The 20,698-nt window shown below is 40.4% G+C and overlaps 1 protein-coding gene across 1 annotated transcript in view; it reads right to left on the bottom strand.

The window, feature by feature from the left end:
- Nucleotides 1–20,698, bottom strand: part of LOC126354051 (glyoxal reductase-like) — a 36,304-nt gene that overhangs the window by 1,987 nt on the left and 13,619 nt on the right. Inside the window, exons 4-5 of the mRNA XM_050003403.1 lie at nt 11,179–11,462; nt 10,046–10,250 (exon numbers count right to left, since the gene is read on the bottom strand). Of these exons, the coding sequence (XP_049859360.1) occupies nt 10,046–10,250; nt 11,179–11,462 (489 nt within the window). The remainder of the gene's footprint in view (nt 1–10,045; nt 10,251–11,178; nt 11,463–20,698) is intronic.

Genomic DNA, 20,698 nt, shown 5'->3' on the forward strand with positions numbered 1-20,698 from the left:
CTACCTAAATACCATGTAAATAATAATATTGATGTATCTCTAATCCAGGAAACACACACTCCAACCAAAGAAGACTCACATAAAAGAGGTAGGAATTTCCGCAGGGCTGACTGATGGAGTTTTTTCCTGATGATCTATATCAATATATCTGTTCTATTCCACCAGAACCTAAAAACTAGCCCTCTGTTTCTCAGGGCTGTTCCTACTGCTGCTAAGAAGTTTATCCCATGTGAACAGGAAGAGGAATATACAGAGTATTGCAAAAAGGTATGGCCAAACTTTCAGGAAACATTCCTCACACACAAAGTAAGAAAAGATGTTATGTGGACACGTGTCCAGAAATGCTTACTTTGCATGTTAGAGCTCATTTTATTACTTCTCTTCAAATCACATTAATCATGGAATGGAAACACACAGCAACAGAACATACCAGTGTGACTTCAAACACTTTGTTACAGGAAATGTTCAAAATGTCCTCCGTTAGTGAGGATACATGCATCTACCCTCCGTTGCATGGAATCCCTGATGCGCTGATGCAGTCCTGGAGAATGGCATATTGTATCACAGCCATCCAGAATATGAGCACGAAGAGTCTCTACATTTGGTACCGGGGTTGCGTAGACAAGAGCTTTCAAATGCCCCCATAAATGAAAGTCAAGAGGGTTGAGGTCGGGAGAGCGTGGAGGCCATGGAATTGGTCCGCCTCTGCCATTCCATCAGTCACCAAATCAGATATTGTGAAGCGTACGAACACTTCAACTGAAATGTGCAGGAGCTCCATCGTGCATGAATCACATGTTGTGTCGTACTTGTAAAGGCACATGTTCTACCAGCACAGGTAGAGTATCCCGTATGAAATCATGATAACGTGCTCCATTGAGTGTAGGTGGAAGAACATGGGGCCCAATCAAGACATCACCAACAATGCCTGCCCAAATGTTCACAGAAAATCTGTGTTGATGACGTGATAGCAAAATTGCGTGCGGATCCTCATCAGCCCACACATGTTGATTGTGAAAATTCACAATTTGATCACGTTGGAATGAAGCCTCATCCGTAAAGAAAACATTTGCACTGAAATGAGGATTGACACATTGTTGGATGAACCATTCGCAGAAGTGTATCTGTGGAGGCCAATCAGCTGCTGATAGAGCCTGCACACACTGTACATAGTACGGAAACAATTGGTTCTCCCGTAGCACTCTCCATACAGTGACGTGGTCAACATTACCTTGTACAGCAGCAACTTCTCTGATGCTGACATTAGGGTTATCGTCAACTGCACGAAGAATTGCCTCGTCCATTGTAGGTGTCCTCGTCATTCTAGGTCTTCCCCAGTCGTGAGTCATAGGCTGGAATGTTCTGTGCTCCCTAAGATGCCGATCAATTGCTTCGAACATCTTCCTGTTGGAACACCTTCGTTCTGGAAATCTGTCTCGATACAAACGTACCGCGCCACGGCTATTGCTCCGTGCTAATCCATACATCAAATGGGCATCTGCCAACTCTGCATTTGTAAACATTGCATTGACTGCAAAACCACTTTCATGATGAACATTAACCTGTTGATACTACGTACTGATGTGCTTGATGCTAGTAGAGCAATGAGTCGCATGTCAAGACAAGCACCGAAGTCAACATTACCTTCCTTGAATTGGGCCAACTGGCAGTGAATTGAGGAAGTACAGTACATACTGACGAAACTAAAATGAGCTCTAACATGGAAATTAAGCGTTTCTGAACGCAGGTCCACATAACATCTTTTCTTTATTTGTGTGCGAGGAATGTTTACTGATAGTTTGGCAGTACCTTTTTGTAACACCCTGTATACCAGTGTGGAATGAACATGTGAACAATTTTACGAACAATATAATGAAACTGGCGACAGCAATTTGCAAACAGCCTCCTCCAAACACTTGACGCTGCTAGAAGAGTACAATGGTGTGAGACGGTAGAAAACGTAAGCTTCAAACATTCAAGTAGAAAGGCAAGTAGCCTTCTGCATAAGCTTGGTGGAGCCTGCAATAAACTGGTCAGAAGTTGAATTTCAGATAACCAAATCAGTAGCCATATATAGTAGAAGCACCTACATCATCCAGTGAAACAACATACTTTGAAAAAAAAATGAGAACTCACCTTCCTAAAAGCTCAGTGCCCAAACAAATCTGATTTCTCTTCATCATTTACACTGACTGAATTGGATGAGGCCTTGAAACAGACTAAACATGGTAAAGCACATGGTCCTGGTTAATATACACATGGAATTTCTGATAAGCATGGGTTGTTGTTGTTGTTGTTGTCTTCAGTCCTGAGACTGGTTTGATGCAGCTCTCCATGCAAATCTATCCTGTGCAAGCCTCTTCATCTCCCAGTACCTATTGCAACCTACATCCTTCTGAATCTGCTTAGTGTATTCATCTCTTTGTCTCCCTCTACGATTTTTACCCTCCACGCTGCCCTCCAAAGCTAAATTTGTGATCCCTTGATGCCCCAGAACATGTCCTACCAACCGGCCCCTTCTTCTCGTCAAGTTGTGCCACAAACTCCTCTTCTCCCCAATTCTATTCAATACCACCTCATTAATTATGTGATCTACCCATCTAATCTTCAGCATTCTTCTGTAGCACCACATTTCGAAAGCTTCTATTCGCTTCTTGTCCAAACTATTTATCGTCCATGTTTCTCTTCCATACATGGCTACGCTCCATACAAATACTTTCAGAAATGACTTCCTGACACTTAAATCTATACTCGATGTTAACAAATTTTTCTTCTTCGGAAACGCTTTCCTTGCCATTGCCAGTCTACATTTTATATCCTCTCTATTTTGACAATCATCAGTTATTTGGCTCCCCAAATAGCAAAACTCCTTTACTACTTTAAGTGTCTCATTTCCTAATCTAATTCCCTCAGCACCACCTGACTTAATTCAACTACATTCCATTATCCTCGTTTTGCTTTTGTTGATGTTCATCTTATATCCTCCTTACAAGACACTGTCCATTCTGTTCAACTGCTCATCCAAGTCCTTTGCTGTCTCTGACAGAATTACAATGTCATCGGCGAACCTCAAAGTTTTTATTTCTTCTCCCTGGATTTTAATACCTACTCCAAATTTTTCTTTTATTTCCTTTATTGCTTGCTCAATATACAGATTGAATAACATTGGGGAGAGGCTACAACCCTGTCTCACTCCCTTCCCAACCACTGCTTCCCTTTCATGCCCCTTGACTCTAATAACTGCCATCTGGTTTCTGTACAAATTGTAAATAGCCTTTCGCTCCCTGTATTTTACCCCTGCCACCTTCAGAATTTGAAAAAGAGTATTCCAGTCAACATTGTCAAAAGCTTTCTCTAAGTCTACAAATGCTAGAAACGTAGGTTTGCCTTTCCTTAATCTTTCTTCTAAGATAAGTCGTAAGGTCAGTATTGCCTCACGTGTTCCAACATTTCTACGGAATGCAAACTGATCTGCCCCGAGGTCGGCTTCTACCACTTTTTCCATTCATCTGTAAATAATTCACATTAGCATTTAGCAGCTGTGACTTATTAAACTGATAGTTTGGTAATTTTCACATCTGTCAACACCTGCCTTCTTTGGGATTGGAATTATTATATTCTTCTTGAAGTCTGAGGGTATTTCGCCTGACTCATACATCTTGCTCACCAGATGGTGCAGTTTTGTCAGGACTGGCTCTCCCAAGGCCATCAGTAGTTCTAATGGAATGTTGTCTACACCCGGGGCCTTGTTTCGACTTAGGTCTTTCAGTGCTCTGTCAAACTCTTCACGCAGTATCATATCTCTCATTTCATCTTCATCTACATCCTCTTCCATTTCCATAATATTGTCCTCAAGTACATCGCCCTTGTATAGACCCTCTATATACTCCTTCCACCTTTCTGCTTTGCCCTCTTTGGTTAGAACTGGGTTTACATCTGAGCTCTTGATATTCATACAAGTGGCTATCTTTTCTCCAAAGGCTTCTCTAATTTTCCTGTAGGCTGTACCTATCTTACCCCCTAGTGAGATAAGTCTCTACATCCTTACATTTGTCCTCTAGCCATGCCTGCTTATCCATTTTGCACTTCCTGTCGATCTCATTTTTGGGATGTTTGTATTCCTTTTTCCCTGCTTCATTTACTGCATTTTTATATTTTCTCCTTTCATCAATTAAATTCAATATTTCTTCTGTTACCCAAGGATTTCTACTAGCCTTCGTCTTTTTACCTATTTCATACTCTGCTGCCTTCACTACTTCATCCCTCAGAGCTACCCATTCGTCTTATACTGTATTTCTTTCCCCCATTCTTGTCAATTGTTCCCTTATGCTGTCCCTGAAACTCTGTACAACCTCTGGTTTACTCAGACTATCCAGGTCCCATCTCCTTAAATTCCCACCTTTTTGCAATTTCTTCATTTTTAATCTACAGTTCATAACCAATAGATTGTGGTCAGAGTCTACATCTGCCCCTGGAAATGTCCTACAATATAAAACCTGGTTCCTAAATCTCTGTCTTACCATTATATAATCTATCTGATACCTTTTAGTATCTTCAGGATTCTTCCATGTATACAACCTTCTTTTATGATTCTTGAACCAAGTGTTAGCTATGATTAAGTTATGCTCTGTGCAAAATTCTACCAGACGGCTTCCTCTTTCGTTTCTTAGCCCCAATCCATATTCGCCTACTATGTTTCCTTCTCTCCCTTTTTCTCCTGTCGAATTCCAGTCACCCATGACTATTAAATTTTTGTCTTCCTTCACTACCTGAACAATTTCTTTTATCTCATCATACATTTCATCAATTTCTTCATCATCTTCAGAGCTAGTTGGCATATAAACTTGTACTACTGTAGTAGGCATGGGCTTCGTGTCTATCTTGGCCACTACAATACGTTCACTATGCTGTTTGTAGTAGTTTACCCGCACCCCTATTTTTTTATTCATTATTAAACATACTCCTGCATTACCCCTATTTGATTTTGTATTTATAACCCTGTATTCGCCTGACCAAAAGTCTTGCTCCTCCTGCCACCGAACTTCACTAATTCCCACTATATCTAACTTTAACCTATCCATTTCCCTTTTTAAATTTTCTAACCTACCTGCCGGATTAAGGGATCTGAAATTCCATGTTCTGATCTGTAGAACGCCAGTTTTATTTTTCCTGATAACAACGTCCTCCTGAGTAGTCCCCGCCCGGAGGTCCAAATGGGGGACTATTTTACCTCTGGAATATTTTACCCAAGAGGACGCCATCATCATTAACCATACAGTAAAGCTGCATGCCCTCGGGAAAAATTATGGCTGTAGTTTCCCCTTGCTTTCAGCTGTTCGCAGTAACAGAACAGCAAGGCCATTTTGGTTAGTGTTACAAGGCCAGATCAGTCAATCATCCAGACTGTTGCCCCTGCAACTACTGAAAAGGCTGCTGCCCCTCTTCAGGAACCACACGTTTGTCTGGCCTCTCAACAGATACCCCTCCGTTGTGGTAGCACCTACGGTACGGCTATCTGTATCGTTGAGGCACGCAAGCCTCCCCACCAACGGCAAGGTCCATGGTTCATGAGGGCAGAGTAATGGTGATAAAAAAAGGCTAGTCTGCTTCTTCCTCAACAGCCTAGATAATGATCACTGCCTAATGAGATAAAGAGAACAAAAACAGCGGCAATTTTGAAACCAGGTAAACCAGCTGACCGCCCTCAAAGTTTCAGACCAATTTCCCTTTTGAGCTGTACTCTTGGAGAGGGTCATTTACAATAGAATTAAATGCTTCATTCTGGAACATATCCCAGCTGAGCAAGCAGGTTTGAGGCCACAGAGAAGTTGCTGCAACCAGGTACTGGCCCTAACAGCTTCCACAGAGGCTGGTTTCCAAGAAAATGTGAAGATGTATTGCATTCATAGACCTAACCATGGCATATGACACAGTCTGGAGAGAAGGGATGATATACAAGTTATTAAACATTATTGGCTGCCAAAAAACTGCAACTCTCACTACCACCATGATAAACAATAGATACTTCCACATTTACGTGGGAGAAAAAATGAGCAAGTAGAGGAAATTAAGCAGTGGTCTACCACAGCCCCCCTATTACTCAACTTATATATCTCCAAGCTCAGAGTGAAACTTCATAGAAACTCTCTTTGCCATAACAAGTACTCTAAGTACTTGGTGTCACCCTTGACCATAACCTTTCACAAAGAAAATATCTTGAAAATACCACTGCCAAGATAAAAAATCATATCAATATTATTCAACAATTGTGTGGAATGACATGAGGAGGTTCAGCAGATACCTTGCGCACATCATCCACTGTGCCTGGTCTTCTCAACAGCCAAGTACTGTGCCCCAGTACAGCTGAACAGCTGCCATGCCAACTTGATTCATGTCCAGTTGAACCATACTATGCGGTTAATAACTGGGACAATCCAACCAACACCGATTTATTGGCTTCCTCTGCTAATCAACATCTATCCACCCACAATCCATAGAAGTGAGGCCTTGCTTACAGAATACTGCTAGCTGCAGGAAGACATACCATGTCTACTACAAAATAGACTGTTCAAGAAACCCACAGTTGCTGCAACCAGAACATCCACATGGCAATAATCGAGGCGAGAGACCTGTGAGATCAGAACCATCAACTTACTGAAAATCATGAAGACTGTGAGTGCTTCTAAAAGAATACTTGTTATACTGCTGGCACAGACTTGGCAGGAAACTGTGGGTCAAACTGAACAAAGCTCACACTGGGCATGACAATGTGCAGATTCTCTTTACAATAGGGGTTACAGAGTCTCCAGTTTGTGACTGTGGGGTTCTAAACCAGACAGCGCATTAGAGATGAATGCCCCTTTGCCCCTTGAGTTCCTATCAGGGGAGTTGGAACAACCTCATAAAAGCTGATGGTACAACTCAGATCAGGAACTTAGATTCTGACATTTAGTTAGTTTTGTATTTCTGTATTCTTGTTATATACATACACTAATGTTATATACCTGTATTTTTAAACTGAATGTGAGTCATACAAATAAATAAATATCCCTAAGTCATTCCATGCATTGATGAATGCAGTATGAACAACAGTATGATACTATATGCAGGTGCGTGGGGTACCTAATGTGTTCTGTATTGTGTGGTATGCTTATCACACCATGAAGACCTGCTGCATGGTGACAATGCCAAAGTTCTCTTTCTGCTATGGTTATTCTTCTTCTTTTTAAGATGTAGCCACTTACCACACTGGCTTCAGATACTTTAAAATGTGTCTCCTGGAGCCACGCCATAAGGGTTTTCCCTGTTTTAAATGTTTCAGTATCTCCAAAAATATTCATGATCTACTAATGTTTCATTATTGGATGCTTTTCCAGTTCCATTGTGGATCCAAAGGCACAGATGGGTAAGGGTGGGCAAACAGCTACTTCTGGATGGGCAGCCTGGAGACACTAGCTCAACCATGAAAGAAAAGTGTGAGGCTTGGTCGGACAGAGGTGGTCATTTCGCTAGCAACCGGAACACACACTGGTTGCGCTAGGCAGTGGAGGGTGTTGATTTGGAAGGATAGTAGATTTTCTATTTTAGGAGTAGCTACGTGAAGGCCTCTATGAGGAGAAGAACTTTTGTGATGACGTGATAGAAGAAGAAACAGGAGTCGAAAGGACAGGGATCCAATATTAAAATCAGAATTTAAAAGAGCTTTGGGCAACCAATGATCAAGTAAGACAGAAGGGAAAGACAACATTCCATCAGAATCTCTAATATCATTGGGGAAAGTGGCAACAAAACAGCTGTCCATGTTGCTTAGCAGAATGTATGAGACTTGAAATATATCATCAGACTTTCAGAAAAACATTATCCACACAATTCCGTAGATAGCAAAAGCTGACAAGTGTGAGAATTATCGCACATTCAGCTTAACAACTCATGTTCCCAAGTTGTGGACAACGATAATGCACAAAAAGGAAGGTAAAGACATCAGATAGGCAGTTCTCACATTGCGGCTGATAATGGAAGCAAGACTACAGAAAAATCAAGAAATGTTCATATGATTTGTTGACCTGGAAAAAGAATTCAACAGTGTAAAATGGTGCAAGATGTTTTAAAGTCTGAGAAAAATAGGTGCAAGTTATAGAGAAAGACAGGTAAAATACAATGTGTACAAGAATCAATAGGGAACAGCAGGAGTGGAAGACCAAGAACGAAGTACTCAGATTAAAAAGAATGTAAGACAGGGATGTAGTCTTTCACTCCTACAGTTCAATCCACACACTAAGGAAGCAATGACAGAGAACTGGAATGGTTCAAGAGTGGGATGAAAAATCATGATGAATGGATATCAATGATAAAATTTTCTGACATTATAATAACTGAATTGTGTCAACTGCAAGTGAATTTAGTAGGCCTCATGAGTGTCCCTGTGACCCATCATTGATATGTAATTTCATTTAAAATTCTAAGAAAGTGTCAGCAGTAACTTGTGTTTGCTTTGGGTGATTTAAATGTATCAAACTATTGCACCATCCAGACAGCATTTTATCATAAAAAGCATACACTTTAAACTGCCTGAGTTGGTACACGCTTGAAGGTATGCTATTTGGCAAAAAGGGCCATATAACAACTGATTAATCATTGCTAAATTTATTCATGCAATTAAGCAATGCGAAAGTTACAAGCTCAATTTATCTTAAATGATTTGTAATTGTTTTTAAGGTACTTGTATAAGTTGTAACATTATTGTTTCTCCGTATTAGAGCTCTAAAACTTAACTGTTTTTATTCCATCTGTGTCAAAATTACCAGGACGACCTTTTGGGAGCGTTGTTGAATGTTAAAATCAACTTATGTGGCAAAGCCTTTGTGTTCATCAACTACTGTCTGAGGATTTTGATATAAACCAAGCATTGCCACTTAATCTGTCAGTGTGACCTTATATAATTGTAGTAGAGTGTTTGACTTAAAAGATCAAATATGTTCAGGTTTCCAGTGTGTGCCTTGTGTAAATTCTTTCATCATCAAATAAATTTGCCAGGTCTTCTGGTGAGTCTGCGCTCACTCTTTAACCACATCCAGATCCCTGAATCCTACAACTGTAAGGGAGGATAGAGACTGAAATTTATACAACAAATAATTGCAGGTTATGAGCATAATTAGCACAAAAGAGGAAAGTGTGGTGGGTCATTTCAAATTGTTACAAACATTTTTCCACTCCTGCTTCTCTCTCTTTTTTTTTTTTTTTTGAAAAAAAAAAAAGAAACTAGATTTAAGTGTGTTCAGTACTTTGTCATTATCTGATGGCCAACAGCAGTCTTCAACACATGCTGGCATTGCCTGGTTGCTAACACTGATGTTCGGTACAGGCAGCTTCACTGCAGGAGTGAATAACTCCACACAAGTATGTGGCCGAGTGACCTTAAATGCCTGATTTGCCTCATAGTATGAGTAGTTGGATAATATTGATTTACAGAGTCTTTTTCTCTCCAGTGAAGGCTTAACAGTCTCAGTTTCAAAAGGATGCTTGTCTACGCATTTGGCAGAAGTAGGTGGAGCAGTACATCGAATGGTCCTTGGAACTGCACAGGTCAGGAGGCTCTGCACACTCCATGGTGGTGTACCTGAAGAACTGACACTTGATGGAGATCATTAGATTTGATAGGTAAGGCCAAATTTTGTAGTGGAAGAAATCTGCTGCTATGTTCTCAAGTAGTTTTGGAACATTGACTGTAAGAGCAAATATGGCACTCTCTTTGAGTTAGCCTATTTGTCTCTTCATAACTTCCAAACTACATGCACACCACTTTGATAGTTAATGTTGAGCTCTTTGGTGGCGAGGCACATTAACGCCTGCATGGGATAATTATTTACTTTAATTATGAACAGTGTGCAGCTCAGTATCACAAGGATTGGAAAGTCATATAATGGTGCCCGTTTCAGTTTTCAAAATTTATATCCATTGAGTTATGAGTCCAAGTTTTACTATGAAATCCAACACTTCACGTGAAATTAATACATAATACTATGGAGTGTTTACGACGCTTGCCCACCTGCATTGAGCTGCAGTGCCCAGCGCAATAATACTTGTGCTGGTGTTCTACCAAGACGCTGTGCTACTTCAACCACAGTGGAGTCATTCAGCAAATGGTTTGCTCCTGCTGATCCACCTAAAGAGCAGTATGCCTGGACGAGAATGCCAGCTTTTTCACATGCAGTTCTCAGTTGTTCTTGTCGAAAATATGGATGCAGCTCAACCTAAAAAGTATCATACATCATCAGATACGTTGGGGAAAAAATTACTCTCTGTAACTTTATACAGTCGAGATCATATTCTACACATCTCCTGAAATGATAAAATGTTCCTCACAGCAATTGCAAGAAAATATATTGAAACTAATTGTTAGTGACAATACAATCAATTATGAACCTACAACAGATTATTTTGTCTGACAGTGTAATGTCATATGCTGTTTACAAAATTAGACAAATTGGTGTTGTCATCTTCTAAACCAGTACAGATGTGAGCTTATGAAACTGTCACCCAGACTGAAGCAATCACTCTCTGGGGATATATGTATACCTGCACAGTTTTACACAATATGAAGAAGATACAGGGCATAATTAGAGCATCTAAAGTGACACACAAAGTATTTTATGTGACAGATACCATATGGATGACTAAATAAACAGCTGAAGTGGTGGTAATGAATCTTTACTTGACACAAGCTAAGAGAGACTATGAGGCCTGTGAAGAATGTAATTCTTATATGAAACATACTGCTTGTTGTCATATAAAACTCTGGCAAAAACTTTAACAACACCAAAGAGAGCTCAGTCTCCATTTTCAGTACATGTAAAAGTACGTTCATATATATATATTTTATGACAATATTTCATGTTGATACCATGTCAAGTACACTGAGGCGAACCGATCAGGAGATGGTTACAAAATGCTCCTTATAATATTTACAGATAAAAAAATAAATGTACAATATCCTTTTTGTGTTTCTGATTGGCATTACATAACTAATACCCAAACACACAAAATACAATGACATTGAAATGAAGTGAACTATTGGTGCTAAGTAAAGAATTTTTGAATGTTCTCCATTCTGTAGCATTAATTTATTGCTGCTTCAATGAGGAAACAGCCTTTTTATTACAAACTGACTGATCATCTGACCTGATTAACAGCAGGCTTCACAATGTTGTCCTTGTCAAGCAGCTCTGCAAGATGCCGCACAGTGTAATTAGACACTCCAATGGCACGGAGGCAACCGGTGTGGTACAAGTTTGTCAGTGTTTCCCAGGTTTCAAAACGTTCCTTACGGTGGACACTGCTGTCCACTGGAACACTTGACACACCAGGCCAGTGAATCAAGTACAGATCAATGTAATCTACACCCAAATTCTTAAGAGACTTCTCAACAGCTTTCACAGCTCTTTCACGGCCAAAATCAGCTGGAGCTAAATTTGGTTTAAAATGCAAATTTTCTATTATTACAAACTGTTATTCAAGTAAAAAACAGAAAATTAAAAGTACATCTTAGTCGCCAACAAGAAAGCTATTACTTTAAAACAGCAGAATATGGCTTACATGAAGAGTGTATACATTTATAACATCAGAGGTTTACTAAGCTACCCAAGATGCATTTACATGAAACTTCCAAAATTAAGGGAGTTGTATGGTAAATATTTTTTGCCAATAAAACATTGGAAGCAATCAGAAATGGAGTATCTATAATAATGTGGATGGGCCTTCATCATCACAAATGCAAAAAAGTTTTCTTATCTCTTGCAAGAAAAAACAGTCTCAGATACTAATCTATTATGCTGCCTAATCCATTGGATCTCATCCACCCTCCTCCTCCAAATGACCTAGTCATCGAAATATCCTTTTTCAGCTGCATCCCAACAACAATCTAGTCAGCTTCCATCAGTCCTTAATCCTTACCAACCTAATCGTCCTAAGCCACATATCATCTAACCTTGTACAGTAGGTAAGTGAGAATATGCCTATGAGGCGTGAGGTGTGGAGCAGAGACAGAGTTCTTTACCTTTATCTCTTCTGTCCCATGGCTGCCTGAGAACTGCATTATTGGCCTTCCAAAAAACATTGCTGTATCAGTGGACTTGACTGTCAGCCTTGTCGTATGTCACTGTTCACTAGTTGTGGTCTCAGAGTTTCTTTCTTTTTTTATTTATTGCTCCACAACAAAGGAGATAATTGAAGTGAAACATAAATGCAGAATTCAAATAAACATTAAAAGGAAGAAGCAGATGAAAATATGCAACCATCGGAGATGTTTTAAATGGGAAATGCCGTGTGGGTAGGGCTTCCCGTTGGGTAGACCGTTCACTTGGCGCAAATCTTCCAAGTTGACGCCACTTCAGTGACTTGCATGTCAATGGGGATGACATGATGATGATGACAACAACACAACACCCAGTCCCTGAGCGGAGAAAATCTCCCAGCCAGGAATCAAACCCGGGCCATTAGGTATGACATTCGGTCGCACTGACCACTCAGCTACCAGGATGTTTTAAATGAATAAAATGAAATAAGTATCATAATGAAGAAAAAAAGTCAGCACCTACATGTACAGTACTAGCATTATTAATGCAATACTTACTGATTCCATTTATGCAAGTGAAGGATTTCACCAACATTATTTAGGAAGACACAGTGCAGAGACAGTTTAAATATTTATATTACTCGAATCCCTTCATGTTGATCAAAGTTACAGTTTTCATATAGGCCAAGTAATCGAAATGTTTCTCAGCTACAAACAATTCTCTTGCATTGGGATGTAACTGTCCTCTATCACCACAACAGCCTCTATCAAATCATCTTATCCACCTCTCATGGTCACTGTAGAGAATCCCTTCCATCACACAACCTAAAAATAGAGGCCTCACACTAGATTTAATTTTACTGACTTTATCATGGACCTACTTTTTTATCCAATTCATACTACAGAAACATTTCTATGTCACCACCCACCCCACACATAAGAACTATTAAAATGTTCATCACTCAGTTTGCTTATCCAACCAGGCTCTTCCCACAATCCCACATGATCATATCCTGACAACATTTCAAGAATACTTTACCTCCAGCCTAGACTCACCTTCTTTCCCTATATCCCTTACTAATGAGACAGTTATTAAATGACAAGAGGGCTGTCAGAAAAAAACAACATTAGGATTTAATGTATTGTGGAAGACGAGGTCATTAGAGAAAGAGCAAAAGCTCAGATTGAACAAGGATGGGAGAGAAAATAAGCTACGTCTTTTTCGAAGAAAAAGTCTTGGCACTTGCTTTAGTCATGGAAAACCCAAATCTAAATGAACTGATTGGGCTTTAAAACTGGGAATGTGAGTCCAGTGTCTCCATCACTGCGCATCTTTGCTTGGTGCCGGCTGTCAGACACACTGACATACAAGCCCTGTTGCAGTGACTATATCTCGCAAGTTCATCACAGCCTCCAGTCCCTTCTCAGATCCCTACACTATTTTCAAAACCTCTGTCCCCACATCACTCCTATAAACACACTCTCAGTAAGCCTCCAAAGATCAATAAGTGTAACACATGATATGCCTCAGCGTGGCTATTGCTGCACAACAGTGAAAGAATCTCTGCTGTTGTAAACTAACACCTTAAACCTATTACTTGCAGATTACACTTCACTTTCAAAGGGACTAACCAATTCCTCACCCATGCTACTGAAAGATATTTTAATCCTTGGTTCTCTGCTTGTATAAATGGATGTGATTTGGGTTGCTAAACACCAAGGTCATTGGCATCCATCTTTGATATAACAATATGAGAGTAACTAAAATACTTGCAGAGGCAAAACAGCTATTTATAAAATCACTCGTCAACATGTTGCACACACATTCATTAGTATCTCAAAACAAATAATGGTTTTGAGACCCACGCTTACAAAATTCACTTCTAATAATTGTTGTAGGAAAGTTCCTGTAGAATGTAAATAATTTTGCATTGAAGGAGACTGCTCACTGAAAATCAAATGCCTTGAGTTGTTGTTGAGCTAGTGTAACACACACACACACACACACACACACACACACACACACACCTATCTATGCCTCTACATGGTGCCAGCTTAAATTAACGGTGCCAATGCTATTTGTAGCAGGTGGACTGGTTTGGTAGGGGTAGTGTTAGGAGGGGTCGATGGAGGGAGGCAGGGAGAGGGACAAGGGGTGGGGATGCAGCCAGTTTCCCAGCTAAGAATGCAGGAGGGAGGTGTGCTAGGTATATGGGCTGGCACAATCGTAGCAGCTGGTGGAAACTGGCACTTGCTGAAAGTGATGTGGGGACATGAACTGGGAGAGGGTGACAGGATAGAGGAGGGGGAAACTCCTGGTTGGAGAGTGCAAGGACGGTGCGTTACCTGAGACTAAGGCCAGGATGATTAGAGAAGAAGAGGATGTGTTGCGAGGATAACCCCATTTGTGTAGTTCAGAGAAACTGGTGGTGGAGAGAAAGATCCAGATGGCTTGGGTTGTGAAGAAGCCACTAAAATTGAGCATGTCGTGCTCAGCTGCATGTTGTGCCACCAGGTTGTCAACTCTGTTCTTGCCATCAATTTGGTGGTGGCCATTCATCCTGGTGGACAGCCAGTTGGTAGTCATACTAACATAAAAAACTGTGTGTTGTGACATGGCTGCTCTCACAGTTTGTCCAGTCTCTGATGAGGTAGGGTAGGCATGTGACAAGACTGGAGTAGGAGGTGCTGTGTGGGTGAATTGGACAGGTCTTGCACCTTGGTCTGCCAAAGGGGTTGAGAGTGGGTGTGGCACAGGAATGGACTAAGATGTTGTGTAGGTTGGGTGGGCAATGGAGCACTACTTTAGGAGGGGTGGGTAGGATCTTGGGGAAGATGTTCCTCATTTCATGGCAGGATAAGAAATAATCAAGGCACTGACTAAGGATATGGTTCAGTTGTTCCAGTCCAGGGTGATAGTTGGACACAAGGAGGCCAGTCCTTTATTGCTGATTCTTGGGAGAAGTGGGAGAATTGGACGTGTGTCGGGTATTGGCACAGAAAATCTGTTTGTGGACTAGGCTTGGAGACAGGGGATGTAATGCATGTCTGTGAAGGCCTTCGTAAGGCCTTCAGCATACTAGGCAAATGAGTTCTCATCACTCCAGATACACTGTCCACAGGTGGCTAGGTTCTATGGGAGAGAATTTTTGGTGTGGAATGGATGATAGCTGTTGAAATACAGGTACTGTTGGTGATTAGTGGGTTTACTGTGACAGAGGTGTGGATGGAGCCATCAGAGAGGTGGAGGTTAACACCCAGGAAGGTGGTGCACTGGGTAGAGGAAGATCTAGTGACGTGGATGGGAGAAAAGGTGTTGAGGTTGTGAAGGAATGTGAGTAGGGTGTCTTGGCCCTGAGTCCAGATGAACCTGAACCAGACTAGAAGCTGGAAGTTTTGGGAGGCCAGGAGGGTTTCCTCTAGATGGCCCATAAACAGATTCACACATGCTGCTGCCCAAAGGTGTGCCATCAATTTATTTTTAAGCCTTTCCAGGAAAAGTAGCTGTGGGTCAAGATACAGATGGAAAGATGAAAAGGAATGAGGTGGTGGGTTCAGAGTCTGATGGACACTGAGAGATGTAGTATTAGATAGCAGCAAGACCATGGGCATGAAGGTTGGTATGTAGGGAGGTGGCATCAACATTGACAAGTAGAGATCCAGGAGGTAAAGTGGTGGGGATGGTGGAAAGTTGGTGCAGGAAGTGGATAGATATCTTTCATGTGGGAGGCTAGGTTTCACACAATTGGTTGGAGATGTTGCTCAGCAAGAGTGGAAATATGACTGATCAATCACCCACTGAGTTTGAAAAGCGAAAAAAAAAAAAAAAATGCTGTCTAAGGTAAAGGAGTTTGTTTCAATGGGTAAAAGTCTCTTCATTTTAAATCACAGTGCAGTATCGGACATTATCATTCTCATATGTAAAATTCAGACAAATCATTCAGTACTTTAGAATTAGGGATTCAATAAATAATGATTATATCAAAGAAGATAATCAATTTTTGAAAATATAATATAGCTGGAGAGATAAGGAAACAACTCACCAAGCAGCAACAAGATAAAAAACATATAAAAGCTAAGGAAATGTGCAAACTTTTGTAGCCAGTGGCTTGTTCTTCTGGTAGAAGGGTTGGAGGGATAGGAAGAGGGATGAAGGAAAAGGACTGGTAAGATTTCAGAAAGGGGGAAAGTTATGGAAAAGTCATCCAGTATCCTAGGTCAGGAGACTACTGGACGGAATGAGAGTCCTTCACAGTTTTGGAGGTGACATTTTTCTGGCCTTGACTCATGATCCATGGGACAAACTTAGTAGCAACATGATACCTTACAAGATGCTGTGTCAGGATTTCATTACATGATCCAATTGAAATGTTACACTCTTCTGCAATCTCTTGGACAGTCAGTCTTTGATTGGTACACACGATTTCATTGATTTTCCATCCACTAGAGTGCCAGCAGTAGATGTCGAAAGGCGTCCTGAGTGAAGTTAACTTCTGCCAGGCCATTTTTAAATCATGTGAACTATTCAAAACACTGAGCATGGCTTAAGCACTCGTCACTGTAGGCTTTCTGTATCATCTGGTGTGACTGTGTAAAGGCTTCCTTTAGTTTCACACAAACTTTAATGCAGGCGCATTGCTCCTCTAATTTTGCCATCTCAAAATTGGCAAACTATGTGACACAGCATTCTACTCAATACAGAACTGAACAATAGCTAATGGACATACAAAAATGAAACTTCGGGCAGTTACACATTAAGCAGAGGCACTGCAAGGATGCCAGCTGTGTTTCGCTCCAACACACCACTGACGTGAAATTACCAATGATCAAGAATTTTTTGAACATATCTCATATGTCATTGTCTTTGAAGATGCAAAATAAGTCAAAAAGTTAGTTGGCTTCTTTTACATCCTAACTCAGCCCAGGACATATTTGCCTTTTTTTGTATTATGATAGAAGCATTTTTCATTCTGATTCCCAACTTTTACTCACCATAATTGTGACATTAGATTGCCATAGCTTGGCAACTGATTTACATTTTTGTTGGCTTGGGTGACTTCTGATCTGGTGTAGTTTTTTTTTTATTGTCTTTCAAACGACAGTGCTTATATTATGACAATGGATAAAACTTTCACAAAACAACGGGATAATCATTAATTACACGTATTTGTCTACATTCTTGCAAAATTTGAACCGATTCGCACAAGGCTTAAACACAGAAGTGGCATGTACTTCATTTAGCTCGACTGCAAACCATCATATCTCAACAATGGATAAAGGTTACATGGGAAAAAATTAGTTTTGACTTTATCCTTTTTTGTTTATCTTCATGCAAAGTTTCAACTGATTGGTACAAGTTTGAAGTATACAAGCAGCATGCTTCATAAACATTCCAGAAAAACATAGTTTTTGCCCGTAAAATCCAGCATGTATAAAAAACTCACAAAAAAGTGTTAATTACATGTAAAATCCAAATGAAGTTCATATTCTGAAAGCTAGCTTTTTTATTTATCTGATCTACTCCAAACCATTTCTGCACATTCAATTCACATAAGAACACATTTTACATGCTACATTTTACTCGATTTTAAACCATATCCATTATTTACTTTCATGCAAAGTTTGAACTGAGTCATACAAATTTAAGGTATAGGAAGTGCTCATTTCAAAATCCACTGATAAAAAATGTGTTTTTTGCATGTTTTGGACATAAAATCCAAATGGTTCACATACAAATAATGCCATTGGCTGAGCATTAATTTCAGCCCAATTAAAATATTTTGCAAAAGGAATTAATCAATCCATACAATGTGCCTGGGCATGCAACTCTAGTTTGTCAAACCTTGCTTAATACTATATACTGTAACATAGCTACAATAAAACATGTGTTTTAATGGCTATACAAAAGGCTGCTGATCTGGGTCTAACTAGAAACATTTTACCCTTTGTTCCTTGCCCAAATGGGAACTAAGTGTCAGGACAACCCTAATCCCAAACTAAGATTCTGCGACATATTTGTTTCTTCAAATATATTAATTAAAGCACTTCTGTTGTTGCCTTAGCATCCAAAAACCAGCAATTAGTAAATTTCTTAGTTGCTTTTTTTTAATTACAACACAGAAGAATGTTTCACAATACTTATTTCATTTTACAAAATTAATTTTCATAATTTCAAACTATTGTAACAAGTGCCTAAAAATCTCGACTGTAGTATTATTTTATGTTAACTCAAATAAGTCTTTGTAAAATATTTTCTTTGTATGTAAAATATACTATTATTTCATTTTGTGTTAGGAGTCTTGGCAAGAGAGGTGTTTGTTACACACTTCTCTTAAAATTTCTGGGCTGAAGGCCGTGGTTGATATGTAAAACTTTCCCTTAATGTTTCAACTCTGTATTACGATTTTTATAAATCTCAATAGCATCTGTATATATGCACGCATGACAGTGTGATGTTTTCAATATGACACTTGTCTCACTGATTTTTATTTCACGACTACCCTCTTGGTACCCATGTTCTGCCGTGGCCATTTTATCTGTACATGCCAGGCAGCAATTCCTCTTATGTTCAACTAGACAGTTGAAGTCATTAAACTGGAAATAGCAACTGTCAGTGCCTGCTGTTGCTCGCGAAGAGATTTAAGGACTGCCTCCACATAAATTAAACTCAAAGGACTGGTGGTTGAGGTAGAATGCATGGAGTTGAATACCATATTTATCAGCAAAAAGTGTTTGAACCCAAGAACACAGAAATTATTGTTTGAACAGTACACACACACGGAAGGCAAGGTATAATACAATTAGCAGTACACAAATGGCTGGTGGAGCCATGCGCTCCGGTTTATGTATTAATTTGCTCCACAGGGGGTGCAGCTGACAGGATGCACAAGCAACTACTGTCGTATTAGCAGGCTGGGTGGCTGAATCAAGTACAAACTTCACACGCAAACTATGAAGCAGCACACACACAAAGTTTCATTGCAAAGAAGTAAGCATGGTGATGAAGTCCATTTCTTCTGCAGTTGATGCAGGTTGTTCAGTCATGCAACATACTGCCACCAGTGAGTAGACCAGGAAGTGGCTCGAGTGTGGACAAGTGTAATGCCCACCCCTGTGAGCAGCCTATGTGGTAGGACAGCTGACACTGGTGCAGTATCCATTTTCACATCCAATTCCAACCCCAGACAAGGAAGTTTCAGTGAAGGTGGCAAAACAGGCAGTAGCAACGGAGGCCTCAGCTGTGACAGCATGAGAGACGGGGTCCCACTGGGGCCCCCCAACAGATGGAGGGGGCTCCCCACAGCAGAGGAGACAGTTGTAAAAACATCAGCAGTAGCAGCGAAGAAGAAATGGGCACTGGCTGTGATGTAGGAGACAGCTGGGCAGATGAGGGATGAGGTGGCAGTGGAGGTGTACCTAGTAAGCAGCCGCCTATGTGAGGTCATAGATGATCAATGTGTTATGACGCCCTCCTCTCAGCCATGCAGGTAACACACAGGCATCAGTCACTGGTACTCTCGATTACCACCAGCACCCATTTTGGCTGGCAGCCAAACCTGCAAGCCAAAATAGCTGTGCCAGGCTGGAAGCATTTCACCCCAATGCCAGTGGACAGTCTTGCATTGGCCTGCGCAAGCAGATGTAGCAGAGTCGGGGGCTGACAACTGTGCAACAACTCTGCCATACTTTTATTGCCAACATGGGTGAACCCATAATAACTGAGAAACTGGTCAACGGCCCAAAGGTTTGTCTGGCCAGCCATGTTGCAAAAAACACATTACTTAAAACAGGATCTGTGGCTGCAATTTTAAAGCTAGTAGTAGGAAACCCATCAAAAACATTCAGAGCTTCGATATCTAAATGAAAACAAAGTAATTCCTCTTCATCAAACTTTGTCTCTGAACCAATCGGCAAACGCATGTGCATGTAGCACTGTAGGTCAAAAATGTATCTTATAATTGTACTGTGACAGGAAAAGAGCCCACAACAGTACGCATTGTGCAGCTTTGTCTGGAAGGAACGCCAAAGGGTTAAAAAGAGACAGCAATGGTTTGTGATGTGTGACTGGTGAAACTTAGACCCATATAGAAAAACATGACCCTTTTTTTTTAAGAGCACAGACAACTGCCAAATCCTGTTTCTCTATCTGAGAATAACGCTATTGTGCCGAATTTAAGGATTTAGAGGCATAAGCAAAAAGCTGCTCAGAACCATCTGTATACTTATCAGCTAGGACAGTGCCAACACCAAACTGAGATGCACTATTGCTAACACAAAGTGCTGGCTCAGCTGAAAAAAGACCAAACAAGTTGCAGCACTCATTCTGAATTATTATTACAGGCAAATGAGTGAATGCATAGAATTCGCACAAGCAAAGCTGGATGTGTAATAAGCAACTGAGTACCTTGGTAAAGGAATGCTGTCACTTAACATATCTTTTCTCAATAAGAGTTAAATGATAGTGGCACCTGTGCCCTTTTTTGTCACTAATGTTCATAACATGCATCAACATACCCAGAGATTTGTCTATTATCTGTTATGACATCTTTGAATTTACGTTGCAGTTTTAATTATTCATAAACAAACACTGGTACACTTTAAATAAGTCACAAACATTGGTTATGACTG

The sequence above is a fragment of the Schistocerca gregaria genome, chromosome 3 (assembly GCF_023897955.1).
Source record: "Schistocerca gregaria isolate iqSchGreg1 chromosome 3, iqSchGreg1.2, whole genome shotgun sequence".
Classification (NCBI taxonomy): domain Eukaryota; kingdom Metazoa; phylum Arthropoda; class Insecta; order Orthoptera; family Acrididae; genus Schistocerca; species Schistocerca gregaria.